Raw genomic sequence first — 21750 nt, forward strand, 5'->3', positions numbered from 1 at the left:
TCAGGATAAGTAAGCGATAAGCTACGTGATAAATCTCTACAGCGGTTCGTCAGCCTGCAACGGTTGCTGAGCTAATCAGGACTAAACAATGAAGGCGTTAGACGAACCGCGGACCAGATCAGCTAACACACAGTGATGGGTAGCCGAAAGTAATCTATTCCTGCCTCCCAAACTGTAATACAGAGGCCTCCTACGTCTTCGAAAGAGAGGCATGATCTTTCACTGAACTCGCGTTTTCAACGTTGAGAGTTGGGCGGTGGTGGAAGGCCAGATATTTGCCCACAGTTGAGCGTCCGGAATCGCCGTGGATGCCAATTGTTGTAACATACAAAAGACATCGGATATCTACGGATATCTACTGAAAAGTGTCAGATAAGAATTCAGACTGCGCTGCAGATCATAGAAAGTTGACACGGCTTAATCGCAGTGTCGTGGGCTCGTAGAGTTTGCGAGTCAATCAAACGTGAGAGCTGGACATAATGATTCGTTATGCGATACGCGATCCGGTTAGTTGATCAGACGGCTACGGTACAGGAAATCAAGCGCAAGAAGCCACAACGACGGTGGCCTGAAATCACCATAGAAACATTCTACTCTGCTTATCCCGGATAAACAGGGGGCAGAACTGACGATTGAATTGCTTGCTACCTGGGTCACATTTGGAGGATGTTACATAGAGCCATTCATGTTTCACAACGCCTGCAGTCTCTAGTGACACTTTTGTGTCTGATCTATGGGCCACTGCTGAAGGCGCTTCATGTGATTTCCAGCAGAATGAACAACGTTTGTGGTATGTGTACCAAAAATTAGCTCTAATCGAACAAGACAATGCTGTTTACCCTACAAAGACATACAGAACGCCTTCCACATAGGACGATTAAGTTCATCTTCATCACAGTTATAATTACTTACTCGTTAGGCATTTTTATTTACTGAAAAACAATAGTTTTAATGGGACGACGGGTTGTTTTTACTTTTTGCAGCCTAGACACCATTGTACTCTTGCAGTGGAGTGTCAAAACGGACGCCCTTCTAGCTCGCCTGCTTTCACAAATATGGAAAAGAATTCATCACGGGAAATCCCCTGGCGCATTCCACACGTCAAACTTTGAGATCGTCAGACTCTGTTGCCTGATCATTCCTCGGTTGCGAGGGCATTTTTCAGCCAACGGGTCTTCCAAACCTGGGCGGATGAAGCGTGCTTGCCGTCTGCCACACTCGTTATATTTGGCCGAACAACTTGGTATCAACGTTCTACAAATCGGTCGATCCGCTCACGACGTAAAGATGGATACCTTTGGGACTCGGCAGCGATGTCCTTGCTTTCAAAGCAGTGTGGCCTCGCACCATAATGATTTCAACTTTACCAGGACTGCTAACGACCGAATCCATGCATCTGACAATTTGGGGCCGAAAAAACGCTTCATCAATAGGATACAGTTGTATCAGAAGTTGGGCACGGGCAGTCTCGAGATGAGACCCATATTTCCGGTTCATGCAGGTGAGTTTTGCACTCAATCCTCGCTTATTTTGTTCGTTTATTCACTTCGTTATTTACTCCGTCATTCTATTGATTATAACCAACATTTTCTCTCACCAGTTAAGTTTGGTGTCCCATGGGATTGCGGCTGTTTTTATTTTCAACACACCACTTTCCGATTCAAACCCTTTCCACCTGTTTACTTTCACTGCTCAACGGAATTATCAACAAATCTGAATGCGTGATCTTGACGCAGTATGCAAACATACCCCCATACAAGTTTCGGTACACGAGAGGTAAGGTTATGACATATTTAGATACGTATTAGCTTGATTCGGAATTCAAGAACCTCTGCAGAGTGCTACTGGAAATAGGTCGTGAGACTACTCAACACAATATGACTGATCTTTTTGAATCACCTCAGAAGTCATTGAGTTTGCCTTATCATCATCATCATCATCATCATCATCATCATCATCATCATCATCATCATCATCATCATCATCATCATCGTCATTATCGGCGTCATCATCATCATCATCGTCATCATCACCATCATCGTCATCGTCATCATCATCATCATCATCATCTTCGTCGTCGTCATCATCATCATCATCGTCATCATCATCATCATCGTCTTCGTCGTCATCATCATCAATAGGACCACACTTACGTGATCTGGGATACTTCAATGGTGCCCAGACCTAGGCAGAAGTACTAGCAGGAACTTTGACCAAAGCCTTTGGCTCAGGAGCCTGGGTATTTGGTGGGAAATTCAAATGCACTCACATTTTTATAGCACAGGTCACCACACACATTCTAACTCCCAAACCGGAGGGCCAGGAAACTGTGTTGATCAGACTCCGCGATTGCTGCAATGACACCACCAGTATAGTTCAATGGGTCACTGAGGCACACAAACAGTTACACCACGGCAAGGTTCGGTCAGTTCGTGACGGGAATTCCTTAATCTTCTGTCCTTAGCTTTTTCTCTACAACGGGACAAAGGGGGTACAAAAAGAATCGCATGATTTTGTTATTCTGGTCTTTGATCAAATGCCACCTGATCAAAAGTCGATCAATTCAACCAAAGTACCAATATTTAGACGTATTGCCATTTTTATATTTTTCTACATACCAAAGACGGAATGTAAGGCTCGCGCCTAAAAACAGTGGTAATTTCAAGCGAAAACACGTCTAACTAAATTGTGGTGGCCTTGGATTGGGGTGGTCTTACTTTGTAGGAACTAATGGAAAATGAGAACTTGAATCCAATTCTGAGCTCATCAAGGTTCAGCCCCCTTATCACTCAACTAGTAAAGACCATCGTATAAGGAAGGCTGTTTAGCTTCTGGATGAACCTTGAGGTGATCCCACAGAGCACAAGTGTCCCGAGTAAATAAGTCTTGGCAGGAACTAGTCCCCTCTACCTGGAAGGCGGGAGAAAGTTTGCATCCGATTTGTACTACTGTTGTGATTGAAGTAGTCTAAATCTGTTTTGATTTATTTCTACCCTCCCTACTTCCTCTTTGTTCCAGGTGGCGCGTATCGATTTGACGCACTTTTCGTGTGGTATTCAGAGACAAATTCACAAGATAGCTCGAGACAACCATTGAACAGAACGAAAATTCTACTCTTCTGTGCTAACAACGACCCAGGCCTACAGAAAAGTAACCATTCTCACAAACCTCTAGATAATATTGCTGTGAAAAGATTATCTTCACTTTTCCGACAGCTGACACTTCATTCTTGTTCCGTCAGATCGGTAACTTCCACAAAACTAGGTGAGTTTCGCTCCTTTTAAGTGTGATATATGTTTGCTTTGCATATGTAAAACATCCATTTATTTCGTTGTTATCCAGTAGCAGGTTGAGGAAAACCTAATTCGATAAACGTGATACGTTTCAATCACAAACAAGAAATTGCTGCTCACGCGTATAAAATCTGCGGGATTTTGCAAAACTCCAGGCTTTTAGAAGACAAACCTTGTTTATTAATACTGCAGCAACGAGATCGATAAATATATACGTACTTCTCAAGTTGCTCACACATTCGAAGGTAGAGTCTACTTTATATATAAGATGTTTTTCACATCCCCGCAGCAATTGTCTGCACTCTACGCCTACCATATGACTTACATATGACTTACATATGACTACAATGTCTAACAGTGCCACTGAATTTCACTTACCCTTCACAATATGCCAAAACTGAAAGTATCCCCCCGATTGTATGTGCCTAAATCCCTTAAAACGGGGAACTCGAATGATCCACCAACCAAGTGGGCATTTGGCTGGCTCTCCAGAGATTGATCAGACGTAAGCGATAGAAAGACCGAGTAACGAAGGTTATTCTGATGGTTCCGTTGACAAAATATGTCAACCAAAACCGATAGAAAACAAATTATTGCCTTTGCAAGGGGGTGGCGTTTCGACTCTTGAGTGCAGACCACCGAAGGCCGTTTATTTGGGCATTCCAGGTTTGCCTGGAGAGGTATCATGGCGTTTCGCTCTTGAAGGCAAAACACCGAAGGCCGTTTATTTGGGCATTCCAGGTTTGCCTGGAGAGGTATCACCCAATCAGACATCTTAACAATGTCTAACAGCCTGGTAACATTGTAACCCACGTATTTCTGCTTATCTTTTGTACCATGACATCTCTTTTGTGATCACGTGACGGAGTTTGGCTTCAGATTACGCGCATAATACGCATTTTATACGAAGTGGGACAACTGGCAAAAATTGCTCTCGTTTATCGGCGCCAGATTAAAACACGGCAATATTTCTTCTGGTTAACTGATCCAACGAAGCCACATAGCCGGTTAATCTGACGCCAACATTTGACTTGGCTTTCGCACATGGGTTGGCGCGGAATTCCAAACGAGCGAAAAACGTTGCCATGGCTACTCGTATTCAATAAAACACGTTCCGACGGGCGCCGATATTATGGACAACGTGGGCTACGATTTTGCGACAATTCCAGAAAGAGAAAACAACTAAATTGCAAGAGATGCTTGCAAATTAACGAAACGGCTTGTGATAATTAGAATTCTTCTTACCAAGTTGCTGAAAAGGGATTGATCATCAAAATATTTTCAGAAATTGTTTGCAATTTCGAAAAAAAAACTATCAAGGTGTTTTTTCACTGAATTGCTCCAACACTCGCATCTCTCATTGACTACTGTTCCCTCTTGAGGTGATTGTATCTAATAAACTCTCGCAGCCTGGCTAAATAGTCAGATTTTGATTGCATGACAAAAGAGTGGAATTTTCAAAAGTAGTGAATAATTTTTTTTTTGGGGGGGGGTTCCGCCTCGGCACAGAAAACTGTCCAGAAGTGCTCAGCGTGGATCANGTAATTAGAATTCTTTTTACCAAGGTGCTGAAAAGGGATTGATCATCAAAATATTTTCAGAAATTGTTTGCAATTTCGAAAAAAAACTATCAAGGTGTTTTTTCACTGAATTGCTCCAACACTCGCATCTCTCATTGACTACTGTTCCCTCTTGAGGTGACTGTATCCAATAAACTCGCAGCCTGGCTAAATAATCAGATTTTGATTGCACGACAAAAGAGTGGAATTCTCAAAAGTAGTGAATAATTTTTTTTTGGGTTTTCCGCCTCGGCACAGAAAACTGTGCAGAAGTGCTCAGTGTGGATCACAGAGTTGAACTTAATTCATTCCAGGCCTTCCATGAAGCCACATTGGTTGTTAGTCGTTTTAAGCCTGTGTTCCACATTAAGAACTACCTTGGGTTCTTACTAAAACTATCCGATTTGCCAATCAGTTGCGTTATCCTAAAGTCATGTTTTACGTGTCCAAGTGTACAATGTATCCTACGGCAGAACAGCTTGTGCGGAATGAATTCATCCTGCAACCTTGTTGTTCCCCCTGCGTTGGTCGAATCGATCAAGGTATCCAATTGATTCAAATGTATACTCTGGACATATATTTCAATTTATATTCCTCTCATTCTGCGAGTAATGTCACAGAGACGTTTTTACTTCGTAGTACAAGCCCACTCCAATTGTACAATAAAGTATATATGTAAAACCGAGGCTCCCCACAATCTGCGTGACTAAAAATATCGTAGAATCACTTCACAATATCCGAACTCGATGATTCGGATATATGAATATCGGCAAAGCTGGAAAACCTATTTCAACCCCGCCTCATCATAAAATCGCATTATCGCGTCATTACAATCTCAGGGGAACTCTAAATAAACTGAAGTTTTTAAGGGCACTCCCAAATATTACAAACAGACTGGAAAGGTAACATCTAGGTTAAGTAATAATCGTTCAACCACAAGGACCACTCTCTGTATAGGGTGATCAAGACATGTGGAAAAAACTTCTTTCTTTCTTTTACTGGGTACGAAATAACGGTTTAAAAAGTAAACAAGGAAGGTGAACAATCACGTGAAAAATACTTGGAACCGATTGGGTAGTCATCGTTTTTCGAAAAAGTTTGGTGACAATCGGTAGATTTATTGCTGGACAACGTTTCACTTTTGACGCAAAAGCTTCGTCAGGCCAAGTGACTAGGTTCCGAAATAGGATATCCAGTAAGTTTGATTAGGCGTCAACTAAGGAGGATATTGGCTCCAGTATCTAGACCCAGTAAGGAATGGATTGGCTCAGCAGTCCTTCCGTATAAAGCAGGAACATCGGAGGTTAGTCGAAGATTGTTGAACTTAGCCAACATTCGAGTAGCTCTTCAGAAGGGAAAAACGCTTCGCTTAGTTCTGGTGCAATTGAAAGATCCCCTGTCGGCTGAAGGTACTAGGGACTGTGTGTATTAAATTAACTGCAACGATTGTGCTGAGGTTTATATAGGACAAACTGCCAGGGAATTGCACACCAGAATGGGTGAGCAAGCCACCAAGGAACGCAGAAGACCATTAAACAGTGGTATCAAAGACTCACCGATGGCGTTACGTGCTTTAGAAACAGGACATAGAATACATTTAGAGAATGTGGAAGTTTTAAGACGGGGACTGCGATTCACACCACAGCGGCTGATAGCCGGGGCAGTGGAAATTACTAAGAATCACAGCGTGAATAGAATCGAGGGTGTGGAGCTAGCGAGCATATGGAAAGCGGTTTTAGATAAGCCGAGTTGACACGTGACTGTGTGGTTGTCAATCCACTTAGGATCATTAGAAAAAACCGAGGGATAGGGGTGGAAACCCTAACCGACCAAAGGTCACAGCATCCCTCTTACACAACTTTCTTAGCACTCGCCTACCTGACAGAAGTTTCGAACGAAGTTCAAGATGAATCATCAAATGAACCGAACCAGAAGAACTAGACCCTAGGCTGGACCCATACACGTAGGTTCCCACCGACCCAACACTTGTTCAACCACTCTAACACACTAAAATCCCTCGGCCGATACTCAACAGAGATTTAGCTTGGCTTAGCTGATTGGTTCTCCTTCCGCCTTAAATCTCGACCAACCTCAGAACCTAGTCACTTGGCCTGACGAAGCTTTTGTGCCAAAAGCGAAACGTTGCCCAGCAATAAATCTACCGATTGTCACCAAACTTTTTCGAAAAAAGGAAGGTGAACATTTGTTAGCAATTGAATCACAAAGCGCTCTTTAAGGATTATTTGTATTACTTGCCAAGTAACGGCTTCTTTATGTTCTACAAAAGAATTATTTACAAATAATTCACTACCGAAAACCAATAATGTGACAATCCAAATATTTACTACTCACTAAAACCATGAGTATTACTTATCCAGGAGTCTTGGCTTTACAAATCGATAGTCATTGAGTGAACTGGGTCAAACAGATTTCACGTCCTCGTGGGTAGCCGAGGTGATTCCTGTAGTCTGGAAACGTGTGGGAAGTTGGCCGTGTTTGATTCCGAGATGTGGTCAACAGTTGCATCTCGCTGACTTTAGTCGCGCCAAAGAAAATGGCGTTACAAGGAAACGCACCAAGAATACTCTAGGTGCTGACTTTCGCTACAGATGGAACCAAAAAGTAAACACATGTGGTGGCAAAAAGCCCCAGGTCGATACCGTTTGTATCACTAACCTTGATAAGGTGAAATTTTGTACAGTTATACGGGTTATCAATCGACGTGGGGAGCTCTATTTCTGAGGAAAGAACTGCAGGGATATGCTGCAGATTAAAAATCAAATTTCGGACGTGAGAACAACTTGGTTTTATGGGAAATACCTTGCCAACTACAACAAGCATCGACCTCTGTGCAGCAGGTTCAGTTAAAATTCATTATGGAAGGAGCACTCAGCTAAAATTCAGTTCATTATCCCACCAAAACCAAAATTGTTTGTCGATAAATGTACTACTCTTCGTCTTCCGGATGAGACCGCAGAAACCTGGAAGCGGTAGTGGCTGGCCGGACGGACTTCAGCAACCCTCAGAGTTTTGTTACAAATGAATAAATATCAAACTAAACCTAGTTCTATGGAAGCAGTAACGGCGGTTTAGCTGTAGCGCTCTACCAATGCCTATTTGCCAAGACACGAAATCTAAGACACTGCCAAGTTGCCCAAGCCTAGGTAGAGGCAGTCAAGATGTCGAGGTCGGGTTCTAACCATGAAAGTTAACAAACACACATATTAACAAACAAGCTATTTCGAACTAAAAACTGGGTCAGTAATGATGTTTTTGATAACTACAAAGTTGTGTACCGGTGGAATTTCCCATCACGCAGGACCCGGTGAAATGAATAACTAAAGTTAGAAGCAAGTTTTGTGGACCGTTTGGGCAAAATTTACGAGCAGAATGTCGTTCAGAGCTCGTACCATGCTTGCGGCAATAGGTCATTCTGTCAGCCGCTCGAATATTCCCCAGTCAGACAGAAAGGTACGCAGTTAGTCGTCACATACATGAAACACGATTTGGCACGGGTGCCAAGAGATAGCTGTCAAAAACGAGTGATACGGTGATACTACTGATGGGGCAGAAAGGTATTAGTCGTCACATACATGAAACACGATTTGGCACGGGTGCCAAGAGATAGCTGTCAAAAACGAGTGATACGGTGATACTATACTACGGGGGAATGCGAGTAGTATGTTTTCTCGTAAATCCGCTTTGCGTATCTTGTAAAGGGGGTCTGTTACGGAATTTTTGGATTCGCTCCATAGCATTTGCTTGCAATTAAGTAACAGTAAATGAATATCCAGGAAAATTCGGGAAGACGCGTTCAAGGAGAAGATGGATATTCAGTTTTGTAAAAAAAAAGATGCATATAAGCGTTTTGCTTCCCTGTCCAATAGTCTGTAACCGTTCAGTTGGCATTTTCTAATAAATAACTCCGCATCAAAGGCCTTAGTCCTTTAGATGGTAGTTTCTAGACAGCAGACACATGTTGGAATAATGGTTAAAACTTTAATCTTTGTTGACAGCAATAGGTGACACGCATCTCAGAGGACAGTACATCGAACTACTCCAAAAAAACCTTAGGAAATGCATAAGAACGCAAAGTTGGGCCGCCTATCGACCAACAAAAACGGTAACTGATTGGCGCTTTTGGGTCCTTTCTATCCATCTGAATCATCCATTTTCGACCCGTCATTCCAACGATAACTGTCAAACGGTTTTCGCGACAAAGGGGCTTCGATGGTGTCGAACAAATGCTATTACAAATCGGCTCCGGTGGATGGGCTCGCAAATTAGATGTGCACCTGATCTCGAAAACACATTCAGATTTTGAGGAGAAGACAACAGGGTGTGAAAAATGCCCCTAAATATTAGAATTTTTGCTGAGATTTGTGGAGATATCGCAATTAACACATACAAGTAAATAAATAAGTGCTTGCCTGACCAAACTCCACGCTCATTGTCTATTTAATAAGAAAAAGAACAGTAATAATGATAATTAATAATAATAGTGAGAGTAATAATTGCCAAACCGTAACATATTTTTGGTGTCTAGCTGTCATGCCACCCGGAAGAAGCAAGAAGCCTGGGATAACCAAGTCGAGACAAGAGCTGTCGAGATGCCGGAGGCTGAGTTCGAACCATGGACCTTCGCGCTCTAACCACTGAACCATCTCGGTCACAGACTGACCAAGCGGATTGAACCACAAATCCAATGATTCAGACCATCTACTGATGAAAATGTTTCAACCCAAAAGTTTTTGTTCTCGTTTGTTATGGGACCTTCATTACGTACCCGTAGGACGCAGTGCTTGTTGATTTATGCTCTGTACTTCCGGTGCAATGCGTAAATTACTATTTGCAGTGCCCCTTCGTGAATCTTCCTGATCCGTGGAAAAAAGCGGGTGCTCTGAATGCGCCAACACGAAATCTCCTACTCAGCGGGATATTGAACTGTCCACGTGACCTCTCTTGTCAGTTCATTTAAGTGGTCTCCACACAGGGAATAACTACTACTACTAACACTACTTCCTACACCCTATTTATCCGCGCACGAAACAGAGCCGTGCGCGGTCACTTGGTCGGTAAGGTAGGAAATGACTTACCCCATAACTCACGGGCTTTCTTAGCTTTTTTTCATGGAAAATCCTCGTATAGGTAACCAATAAGTGTGGCACATAAATCCTGAAGTGTTCCGATTTTTCGTATATCGATCGTCAGATAAATCCTTTCGAAAATTTAAACATCTGTTTTGCTTCACAGGTCCCCGATGAACCCGATTGACCTGCGCTCCTGTTTTTGTGTCTTCAAGAATCCAGTTGATAGCTGACCGGGTACCTCTTTTCCAAATGAGCGAGGTATAAGCCACGTCTAGCGAAACATCTTTCCACTCATCGTTTGAGCAGTAGATGAAATCTTTACCACAGAGGAGACGAATGCTTTCACATCAGGTGTTTCACATCGCTGCCGAGGGAACCTCATTGCTATGAAATTCCTTCGCGAGCTCGACTGGATTTTCTAATCGGCGGAAAACTGAGCGCATTCTAGAGTATCCTGACTTTGACAGTGGACGTGGGTTCTGGAACTACCACAGCGATGCGCAAGATCCGCTGAACATGATACTTTTGACCTGTGCTTTGCCACCGAATTCGACGCAATGCGAACGTCCAATCTGATTGGGCAATCACAACCTATCGATTTGTTCCCGTTTTGCGACATCCAACTACGAGAGGTCGACCAGATTACATGCCATGCGCGCTGCGCACACGGCATCAATGTCTCGCAGCTGGGGCATGTACGCACGATCACCCAACCTCGCGCTTGCCGCATCGAACGGGTCCAACATTACAGCTCCTTGACTGTGGAATGCCCCAACTGCTTCTTCCATCAAACATGGGACAATAATTGGACACCAAGAACGAAATCTCCTATTTTTGAGTAAAGGGGGTCTGTTACGGAATTTTTGGATTCGCTCCATAGCATTTGCTTGCAATTAAGTAACAGTCAATGAATATCCAGGAAAATTCGGGAAGACGCGTTCAGGGAGAAGATGGATATTCAGTTTTGTAAAAAAAAGATTCATATGAGAGTTTTTCTCCTCTCTCTAATAGTTTGTAGCTGTTCAGTTGGCATTTTCTAATAAATAACTCCGCAGCGAAGGCCTTTTTCTTTTCACCCACAGTCAGAGAGAAATGTACACAGTTAGTCGTCACATACACGATATGGCAGGGTGCACAGGTGCCAAGCGATAGCTGTCAAATTGAGTAGCAGCTTAGCACGGCTCTGAGTAGCCAGTGGAAAAGCCCCCTTGAATGAAAAACGCGGTAAATTGCAAATTTACTGACCTGAAGTTCCATGGTTTGAACCCGACCTACGTCTCTTGACTTACCGGGCTTTGGTGATGTCCCAACCCTCGGGCTTCCTTTGGGTGGTATGGCTGCTAGGTACCGAAAGGGTGATACAGCTGAACAGTCATTTTTAAATAAAATCCAGCCGTGCTGAGAGCCGACTTGTGTGTAGTGCGTAGAATGGGTACTTGTAAAATCCCTAGTACGTTTCCCAGTTTTCGAAAATGCAACTGTCTAGCATGAGTCGTGTGCGTGTCGGTTTCTCAAACAATATCCTAAATGCAATCGTTCGATGAACTTGAATGAGCAAAACATTTTCGCAAGTGTTTAACTTCGGATGACATCGTTTAAATGGATTTCTACAGGTTCCAGATCTTATCCAAAGTACAATGATTCCCTATAGATAGTGTGAACTAATAAAACATCTTGATTGGCTTATCAAGAAACTGTCGATCCATTCTCACACATTGGTGATGTCTGAAAATCGCTCAAATTTCTTCAGTTATGGAACAACACACAATGAAAACTCCTGGGTCATCTATCATCGCGTTCTCTAGGACTTGAGGAATGGTTACGGCCCCTAAAAAATAGTTTTCTACGAATTCTACTTGGTCAGAACTTTTGCTACATCAAATATCACGTGATTTAGACAGTTGCTGATCCAGAAACATGAATGTGCTTCTGTACCCCCTAAGCATCAGACGTTAATGACTTTCTCGATCTATTTCGCGTTCGGGAGAAGCACCTAATCATGATGTCACATTTCGAACTCTCTTTCTTCTCGAGAAATACACTCATTCGCAAATCAATTTGGCTTTCACGAGGGGCTCAACTGAATCTCTCGTTCATGATATGCTACAACTGAATGTGCTGCGCACAGGCCGCCTCATGTTTCAGTTGGGACGATATTCGAGATATCGCAGTATATTTTTATAAGGGAAACTACTCACCAGGTTGCTGAGAACTCTTCGACAGCCCGCGACCGGTTTCGTCCTTCTTCGGACCCATCATTTTGACGGAAACTCGGGGACTGTGCCTACCTGATGAGCCCCAAGAAAGACGAAACCGGTCGTGGGCTGTCGAAGAGTTTTCAGCAACCTTGCGAATAGTTTCTCTTTCTTCTCGTTTAACAGCTTGATATTCATATATTTGTGATTTATTTAACTACGTTACTGATACCCGTTAGTGCGAGTCCGCACCTACGTATTTCCAGAGGCGATGCTTGCCTCCGGCAGAATAATCAATTGCTATGCTCATTCAAAGTCGTTTCTCCGCTGCGTGATTTCCAATGAGGAAGGGTACTCTCCGTAGGCTTGATCTCACTTGAAATATCGGCTTACTGATTTTCTGTCTCACAGTGCCGTTTCTGCCAGGGTCTACTTCGTTTCTAATTGCTACTAAATATTTCAAATTGTCCATCTACCTGATCAGACAATTAAGATCAGACAAGGTTGCCCAGTACAATAAAATCAGTCCACACTTTCGAGATGTCACGTGGCTCACATTCACACAACAGTTTACAGGTCGATCGAAAATCCAGTCGCGTTCACCTAATCGACCATGGTTTTTTCTTTACTTGTCCGTAGACTTTTTTTTACTCTCAAATGTTACACTAGAGGATGACGGTCAAGTCTCGCTTTTTTGCTTTTTTGCTTAGACCAGTGAGCACCCCTTTTGTACGGTTGTCATGACGCCATTTGCAATTTTCAGGGCGGGAGTTTCGACTGTGTAATTTGAATATTGATCGCCTGGATCGAAGCAAAGATTTAAATGTACATGCATACTGGTTGCCCAAACCAATCCTTGTAGGAATACACTGCCAATCACTCCGGTTCAAAAATCGCGGTCGCCAGGGTATCCAGGTTGCAAACTCTTCATCATCCGTGTTTAGCGCCCAAGTTTCTTATATTCGAATGTCACCCGCAAGAAAAATTCGCCCAAAGTCAATACAAATATTCCCCGCAATTTCCAACCCATCATCACCTAACCCATCTTTCACATGTGGATTTTGCATGATTCCCCATAGAGCGGATTTCAAACAGCTCGCAACCTCCCGATCGATTAGTAAGCTTGCAGGAAGTTCATGCCAAGCGATGACTCACTAAGTGCTTTCCGTTTCCGTCCGTGGAAGTTGATTAATGTGAACAAGATGAAATGTTGATTGCAGTGGACCGTAGCAATTCAGTCGTGTGTGTTAGCGGATAGCGCCATGCTCAAAATAACTCGCGGAAAACAAAAAACCACCATGTTATATCCTGAAAATGAGTAATGGCTTCATACCCACTACAAATTTTGGATTTTAGACACAAAGGGACACAGGATTCGATAAACGTGATACTTCTTGTGACACATATGAATAAATTCGTAGTTGAGCCAAAAATTTGTGTAAATAAGACACTCACCATCCAAATGCAACGCCCTCCTGGAAATTTAGAATGAATGAACTAACTTATTAGAGACTCTAAGCGCATGAGGTTCACCAAATTCTCCATCAAATTCTCAGCTAAACTTGTAAAATGCTATACATCTCTTCTGCCCCATGGGCCTAGGCTGACTTGTACCTCCAATGTGTCAGGCCAAGTAATGATGGCGAGAGAGCTATCATCGTAAGACTGTATTACATCCGCGTCTGTCGTAGTCCAGTGTGAGTCGGTACCAGCGCACTATGTGCAAGCTTCGGTGAACAGTGATTACCTATACATCTAGGACCACGAAGCAACACATGTCAGGTGGTCCGGGAAGAATGGCATGCAAGGACCACTGGTGTAAACTACTGATAAAGTGAAAAGAGTACTATAGGTAATTGACAACGATTGGCATATAGGATGAATAACAAGTCCTTGGGACAAAGGATCAATGTGAAATATGTTTGCTGTGACGACCGGGAATACAAACCAAAACAGTGGGATACACTCATTTGTAAACAAATTTGGTTCTGCGAGGGACTCACCTGGAACCCAACTGAATCTCTCGTTTGTGATGTTTCCAGGCAGCTGAACGTGCTGAATGGACTAAATACTTTGATGAGCAGTTCATCTGGCCTCATTGAGACAACCAATTGAACCTGAACCGGTGTTGACACCAGTTCTTCATCAGCGAAAGAAATCCTGCTTGAAATGCATTTCTTCAGCTCAACAATGCAACTTGTCCAGATGGCTTACATCCAACACTCTTCAAGGAGGGCAATGAATATCTCCTAGCCAGCGCGTGGATCTTACTGAGGAATATCCTGCCTGAGAATAGAAGGCGGAAGATTATTTTCGTGAAATAATCACGACACCAGACAACCTTTATCAGTCGGGCAATATGGAATTGTTTCTTGTTTCTGGGTAAGCAAACAGATCCTGTTGTAAAAACTGGAAACTTGTAGAAAGTTGCATCCATAAAAAATGTACTCAAACACATCTGGAAAAAATTCGGCTTACCTAGTGATATCCACCTATTTTTTATGAAAAGACGATCATACATGAGACAGTGAACTTTGTTGCTTATTAAGATACCCCAGATTCAGAGTTTAATAACCAGACTATCGCAACACACGCGTAAGACTACCCAACCCACAACCACTAACCCACCGCTACGCACCACTACGCTCCCCAATAACGCACTGATGATGTCACCTCGATTGGTGATAGAACGTTTGCAATCGAATTGCTCAGCTTAACGAAAAAGCCAACGACCATCTACGCTACCTGAGCTACCGACATTTCCCTCAGAATGTCTCTCCGTCTGATCCAGCCAAGCTGGATTCTTCAGCAGTGCGACCACCAAGGGTACACAAAGTGCATTACAACTCAAAAACAGGTCAAAAACATAAACGTTTAAAGTGAATACAGCGATAACATTCTGGAAATTCGAAAGCCTTCTGGAAATAGCACTGATAACCGTCATTTACTGGCACTAAAATCTGATTGGTCGTTGGGTGCACATTTTCAGCCATTCAGAGCTCGCATTGATGTCGCAAACGGCCCCGATCTTCTGACCAATCACGTGCGGGTTTGGCCTCATGGTCGTAGCAGCACGTAAGAGCAGTAGGGTGGCTTTGATGCAAGATTCCGCCTAAAACAGAGGCCTCGGGGAAAATTCCAGAGGAGTGTTGACCAGATTGATGAACAGTTCATACTGCCAAATAATCGCACGTGCTCGCTTACACGTAGGTTGTGTAAGCTCAGAAAATGCTAACACATTACAGTATGCGAGACCACTCGACTGGGTAGACATCACGTTTATCTGATGGGCTGGTGATAGGGAGAAGCCGGTAGAAGGCTGCCTGACAGCTCTCAGTAGATTTTTGAGTAGCGTGTCCTATAAGGGTGAATCAGTGTTCTAAGAAACCGTGAACCGCTTATTGGCCTCACATCACCATTCACCGGAAAATTTCGATCAGTATGGAAATCCACCATCCCGACTTGAAATGTGAACACAATTGACAGCTTAGATTTATCGAAAAGATCACCGCAAATATGACAAAATGCTGTCAGCATTCTGCTTTTATTATGTAGCAGTTAGTGTTACTTGTCAGAAAGCTACAAGCGACTTGGAGTGTGACGACGCCGTGAACTCAAAATCAATTTATCCCTGCCAACTGTATAGGGTTTAGACAACTTGTAAAGTACTGCATATTTTCACGTATTTTCCTCATTTACAGCCATATTTGCACTGCGAAACTCTACTGCGTGAACCTTTGTGTTCATTTATTCCCGGTCACAGGAGGAAGTTGACGGGAATGGTCAAAACCGGTAGCCTTTGGCTAATGGTCGCTGTGATATGGTTGACGGCTTACACCACAAACGAATGATTAGGGCAGCAGACAGACGGGTATTTAACGTTTTGGTCAGTCACGTGCTTCATTAACATGAGGAATAGAAACTAGACAGCGAGAATACGAGACAAATCGAAGCGTACTCTTTGTGTCGCTTTGACAGTGGATGTCTGGATTCCTGTCTGACGAACTTAGCGGGGCGCCATGAATCTTCTTCATACGGCTGGGCGTATTTTATTTTAAAAATCTCAGACGCCAGAGTGTTTGTTTCCGTGACCCATAGTTTTCACCAATAAATGTCAACCAGAACGCTAGAGAGATTTCCAATTTTTATACTAAGCAGGGCATAATGCTTTTACAAATTAGATGCGAATTTTTCTTGAAGGAAACTACGGAAAACTATCTGATAGCCCATGACCGGTTTCGCTCCACTTGGGGCTCATCAGGTGGGCGCAGTAACCGAGTCTCAGTCAATCTTATGTTCTACTTGAACCCAAATTGAACTTATTTTATACAAATACACTCAGGTGTAGGTCAGTTTGGTTTTCATGGGAGACTCAACTGAATCTCTCGTTTATGCTATTCTTCAACTGAATGCGCCGCCTCATGATTCAGTTGAAACAATATTCGAGATATCGCAGTGTATTTTCATAAAAGAAACTACTCACAAGTTTGCTGAAAACTCTTCGACAGTCCACGACCGGTTTCGCCCATCTTATCTACGCGGAGTCGCCTCCGACTACAACCAGAGACTGGTGGTGATAGACAAGACGGACTAACAGAAAACAATTTCGCACAAAATCATCCTCGCTTGGGAGAAAATCCCTTCTAAATTCATGTTTGTATGACTTGGCTAAATTGGCTTTGGTTTTAAGGTTGTTGTATCCAGAGCGCAGTGCAGTTTGAACATAGCGATCGATACACTGGTTGGTTCAAACCGATTGGTGTCTGCACTGTGCAAGCTACGGACAAAGCAGGCCTATGCTGATGCTCTACTCGGTCGTTCTGCCGCTGTAATGACTGGTGTTTTACCTCAGAACTAATCGGGATTCTTCTCAGAATGACCATAACTCACTTGCAGATTGGAACCAAGCAAGCAAGTTGGATGGATGAACCACAACAGTATGGATATATGCATCTTAGCAAATCAGCCAATAATTGCAAACCTACGAAGTTTCAAGCGATTTCCTGCCACCTGGGGTTGAACGATAACTTGGTGGAGCAATTTCCTTGTAACTTCTCAAAGATTAGCATGATAACGATACCTCGAATACCGTGCCAACTGAAACATGAGGCGGCCTGTGTGCAGCACATTCAGTGGTAGAATATCATAAACGAGAGATTCGATTGAGTCTCCCGTGAAAACCAAATTGATTCGCAAATAAGTGTATTTCTCGATAACAGAGTACCAGTTTGAAAAATTGAGTAGTGCCATTCCCTTCTCAATGCCGAACATTCCAACATCCATCGTGACTAGTAACATTTTCCTAGCGAAGGCATACCGTAAAACCCACACGGCATCATATCAAGTTAGGCGGAACAGTTTATGGGCATTTTACCTGGCTAATATTTGATATAGGCGAGAGCGACTTAGGAAAACTCGAATCAGTAGCTGTATGATGCCCACTCGGGGATGTGAATACCCAGCGTACAAAATCGGGGTGCGTATGAAAAACTTACGTATTTGATTGATGAGGTTTTTTTTAAAAAAACGTTATAAACAATGTCAACTAAAGTTAGAAGCGCGACAAGAGAGAGTCGAATGGTCAGACGGAGCTGAAATGAGGACGGGACAATTTGGAAATCATCCAGCCATGACGCATGACACTATATGGCAACGGGGTGTCAACCACTTGAAACAGTTATTTGAGGGAACAAATGTCAGACGTGAAATCACGTGATGCTAAAACGGAACAATGTAAACCAAGTAGAGAAGGCCATTTACACCGGTATATATGCACAAACTATTAATGGTAAAACGCATCACTCCAGGTCCCCGAACTTAGTTGAAAGCGCGTTGAATTTTAGGAGAATGAGATCTCATGGAACCGGATCTGATCACTTGCAGTCACTTGTTCCAACGATTCCTTGAAGCACATGAAATTCACTGGAACTGGAAAGTGTAAATATTGTGACAAGACCTCGACTTCGAAGAAATCAGAGACATAAAATCTGAGAATTTCAAGAGCACCATGGCATCTTCGTCCATAACTCAGCTGTCTCAGTTTACCGGCATTCCCCGCGCCAGTGTGCATCGTATTATGAGAAGCCACCTTAATCGCTACCCGTATCATTTCACTTTATTACAAAACATCACGGAAGAAGACAAAAAAGCAACGTGTCACGTTCGATAACTGGCTACTGGACAATGAAGAAATCGTTCACAACATTTTATGGAGCGATGAAGCAAATTTTTCTGTGGATGGCATAATCAACAGGCACAATTGCGTGATATGGTCCCGTGAAGCTCCTCGCGGGTACCTCACCCATAATCTCCATTCCCTTCATCTCTCTGCGTGGATGGGATTCCCCTCAAAGTGTCTCCTGCATCCCTTTTTCTTTGATGCTACGGTTTCCGGCGACAGTTACCTTCATATGCTGCAGACGCGTGTTATTCCGCAACTCAAGCAGCACAAGAAGTCATCGACCGCCTTTCAGCAAAATGGCGCTCCAGCTCACTACTCAAACCAAGTGAGACTTTACCTCCGAGAACAATTTTCTGATGAGAGTGTCATTGCTCGTGGATTTCCAAACTTTTGGCCCACAAGGTCACCCGATCTCACACCTCTGGTTTATTGGTTTTGGGGAATAAGCAAGGCTCGCGTATATCATGAAAATAAACCGAGGAATTTGGTGGATTTAAGCGCAATAATTGAAGAGGAGTGTGCATGAGCGACGCTTGAAGAAGTTGAACATGCTGTGTCTCATAGCTCATACCGCTTTCAACATGTTATAGAAGAAAGGGGCAATTTTTTCGACATCTTTTGTAATGACAGATTGTTCAGAGTAAACCTTCATGATGCGCGTATGTCCACATAAATAAATGATAAATGTGTGAATTAATGTTAAAGTTTTAACATGGGTATTATTTTTTGCGTTGCTATGAGACACTCTGTAGGAAAGACAGGTTGAAGGATGCAGTATTTCTTGTGGGAATCCCTGTTAAAAAAACACGCATGAAAACCTTTTTAGGGAATATATGCAGAACGGTCTCTGCAACAGCCTTTTTAATACCTACTAACGACCATTTTTGTACCGTTTTCAGTTAGCCAACAAATTATCAGCCATGTAGTGGATAGTTCTCAACACCTGAACGTTTTGAGCGGTGCTTTTGGAAAAAAATTTACACTGTCTCGAAAGTTCACCTCGATTATATTCATCATTCTAAAGTCTTCCACTTGTATGTATACTCGCTGAGCAATTTGCTGGGTTGACTTATACCTTATATTGGCTTCTGACATCTGGATTGTTGCAAAAAGCCCACCGTTTTGCCTATTAACTGGTTTAAACCGCCAGAAACTTCTGTTCTTACCGTTAGAGAGCGCTAATTCGTAAATCAATTTGTTTTTCACAGAAAACTCAGCTGAACCTCTTGTTTATGCTATTGTTCAACTAAATGTGCTGCAAAAAGACCGCCTAATGTTTCAGCTGATACGACGTTCGATATATCGCAGTATATTTTCACAAAGGAAACTACTCACAAGTTTGCTGAAAACTCTTTGACAGCCCACGACCGGTTTCGCCCTTCTTGGGGCTCATCAGGTAGGCGCAGTCCCCGAGTTTCCGTCAAATTTATATTCCATTCGAACCCGAATTGTACTGATTTCGATGGATACGCTCATTCGCAAATTAATTTGGTTTTCACGGGAGACTCAAAGGGACCCTTCGTTTATCAGCTCCAAAAAGAGGAAGGCCGGTCGTGGGATGTGGAAGTGTTTTCAGGAACCTTGTGATTAGTTTCTTTTATCAAAGTAATCTGGCTTTACCAGTGTGCCAGGTCGGTGTAATAGCTGTGCACACGGTGTGGTCGCCGCTTAATAAGTCCATGTCAATAGCGCGAGCACTTCCATTGACCTTTTGTCCTCTTGATAAACTGGAAAGTGTATTAGCTCTGATCTGCTTTTTTCACAGGGATATTCAATAGGAAGGTTCCTATGTCTTCGGTATAGTCTCTCCGGCAGGCTGTGCGTTCTTTGGATGGCTTCTTGGGAGGGGGAACTAAACTGTGTATAAATAACTTCTCTGTATCGTGAATACAACTAAAAGCCTTGTCGGCAAATGCGATGGTTCCTGAAACTGAAGCTGATCTATTGGTTGATCTCTTTTCAAAGATCAAACTGATGCGAGCAGCTTTCAATAGAGAAGGACGCTTTGATTACCAGGTAGAGCACTTTTAATGACCACTCTGGTGGCTACATGCTGTCATCTGTTTGTATTCCACTAGAACTTCACTAGAACCATCGTCGTGAACACGGAACCCCTCACGAAGCCTGTAAATGCATACTTTTCCCCAGACTTTACCGAGATCCCGATCCGATGTTGTTCAAGGATGGAATAGAAGTTCCCAGCCAGTGTTTTTCCGATCTGTTTTCTCAAATTCTGGAAAAAGACCATCCCATAAAATGGGAAATGTGCGACAATCGTGGAGAAATAAGCTTAATTGGAGAATTAACGGTATTCCTTGTGTTATTTGTCTCTGGTCTGTGCCGTATTTAGCCCGTGAAGCCATGACAGTGAACGGGGCTTCAGTCTGAGAAAGGCCGCGTTCGCCATATTTTCACACACCCGTTATCAGGTGCTATAGAAACGCCATACATATTAGAGACCGGGATTTTGATAGTCCTGGATTTCCAGGACACATTTGACTCTTTCGGTCGGTTTACTCTCCCAAACATGACTGTTCAGCAAGAAACGCTCAGAACTTTGTCCGTGGACTTGCGGACTAGACACGGAGACCTCAAAAATCTTTATACAAAAAGGGTTGTCACAGGTGGGTATCAGCTATTGCTATTCAGTTCCATTTTTGACTGTCGAGATAATGAGACAAACTTTAGAAGTGCTGCACTTACGAGGTGCCTCGAATTCTCCTGCCTATATTGGAGGTTGCATTGTTCCCATAGTACTGTGACATACGAGGTCACTACACGAATCACTAAGGCTCAGGTTGCGTTTGCCAATTTGAGACATCCATGGCGGCAAAGCGGCATATACCTGACTCCCGAGGGACGCGGGAATCAGGTTACAGAACGGAATGTCTTGTTGTATGGCTGTGAAAGGTGGCTTGCGCAAGCAGCTGGAACGAAACACATTCTGGTTGTCGATAACGGTTGTCCTGGAACCATACTGGTTCAGGCTGATGTCGATGAGACATTTAGAAAACGATTGCTTAGTTTTGCAGCAGAGACTTCAACTAAAGTGCGTGTGTTCAACACCGAAAAATGTGACATTTTAGTCATATTTTGTCTACGCCGATTAAAAACTTATTGTAAACAGTGCTGTTTATTGTAACGCAAGCAGGGAGGTGGACAACCTTTGACCTGGCAGAGGTGCATGGAAATGGTTACGAAGAGTCTCGATGCCGTTGGCGCGACTCACCTTGCAGGACGTGGTCCTTGTGCCTCATTCTGTGCAAGGCTGAGTGTGACGCAAGATACGGTATCGATGTCAACGGCGTTCTTGTCGTCACTTCCTATCCAGATTACCTTGTAGTGGTTAACGGCCCTAAGAAGTCTCTAGTGAACAGAACAAGTAAACAATGTAAGCCAGATACAAAGTCACAAGGAGAAAAATTCAAGGAA

General features: G+C 43.2%; 1 protein-coding gene across 1 annotated transcript in view; it reads left to right on the forward strand.

Annotated features, from left to right (window-relative positions):
• Positions 1-913: 913 nt before the first annotated feature.
• The window catches only part of T265_06390 (hypothetical protein), a gene marked incomplete at both ends in the record, with an annotated part of 76197 nt that continues 55360 nt past the window's right edge, over positions 914-21750 (forward strand). Inside the window, 2 exons of the mRNA XM_009171638.1 lie at positions 914-1501; positions 3019-3264. Of these exons, the coding sequence (XP_009169902.1) occupies positions 952-1501; positions 3019-3264 (796 nt within the window). The remainder of the gene's footprint in view (positions 1502-3018; positions 3265-21750) is intronic.

This window comes from Opisthorchis viverrini (genome assembly GCF_000715545.1).
Source record: "Opisthorchis viverrini unplaced genomic scaffold opera_v5_130, whole genome shotgun sequence".
NCBI lineage: Eukaryota > Metazoa > Platyhelminthes > Trematoda > Opisthorchiida > Opisthorchiidae > Opisthorchis > Opisthorchis viverrini.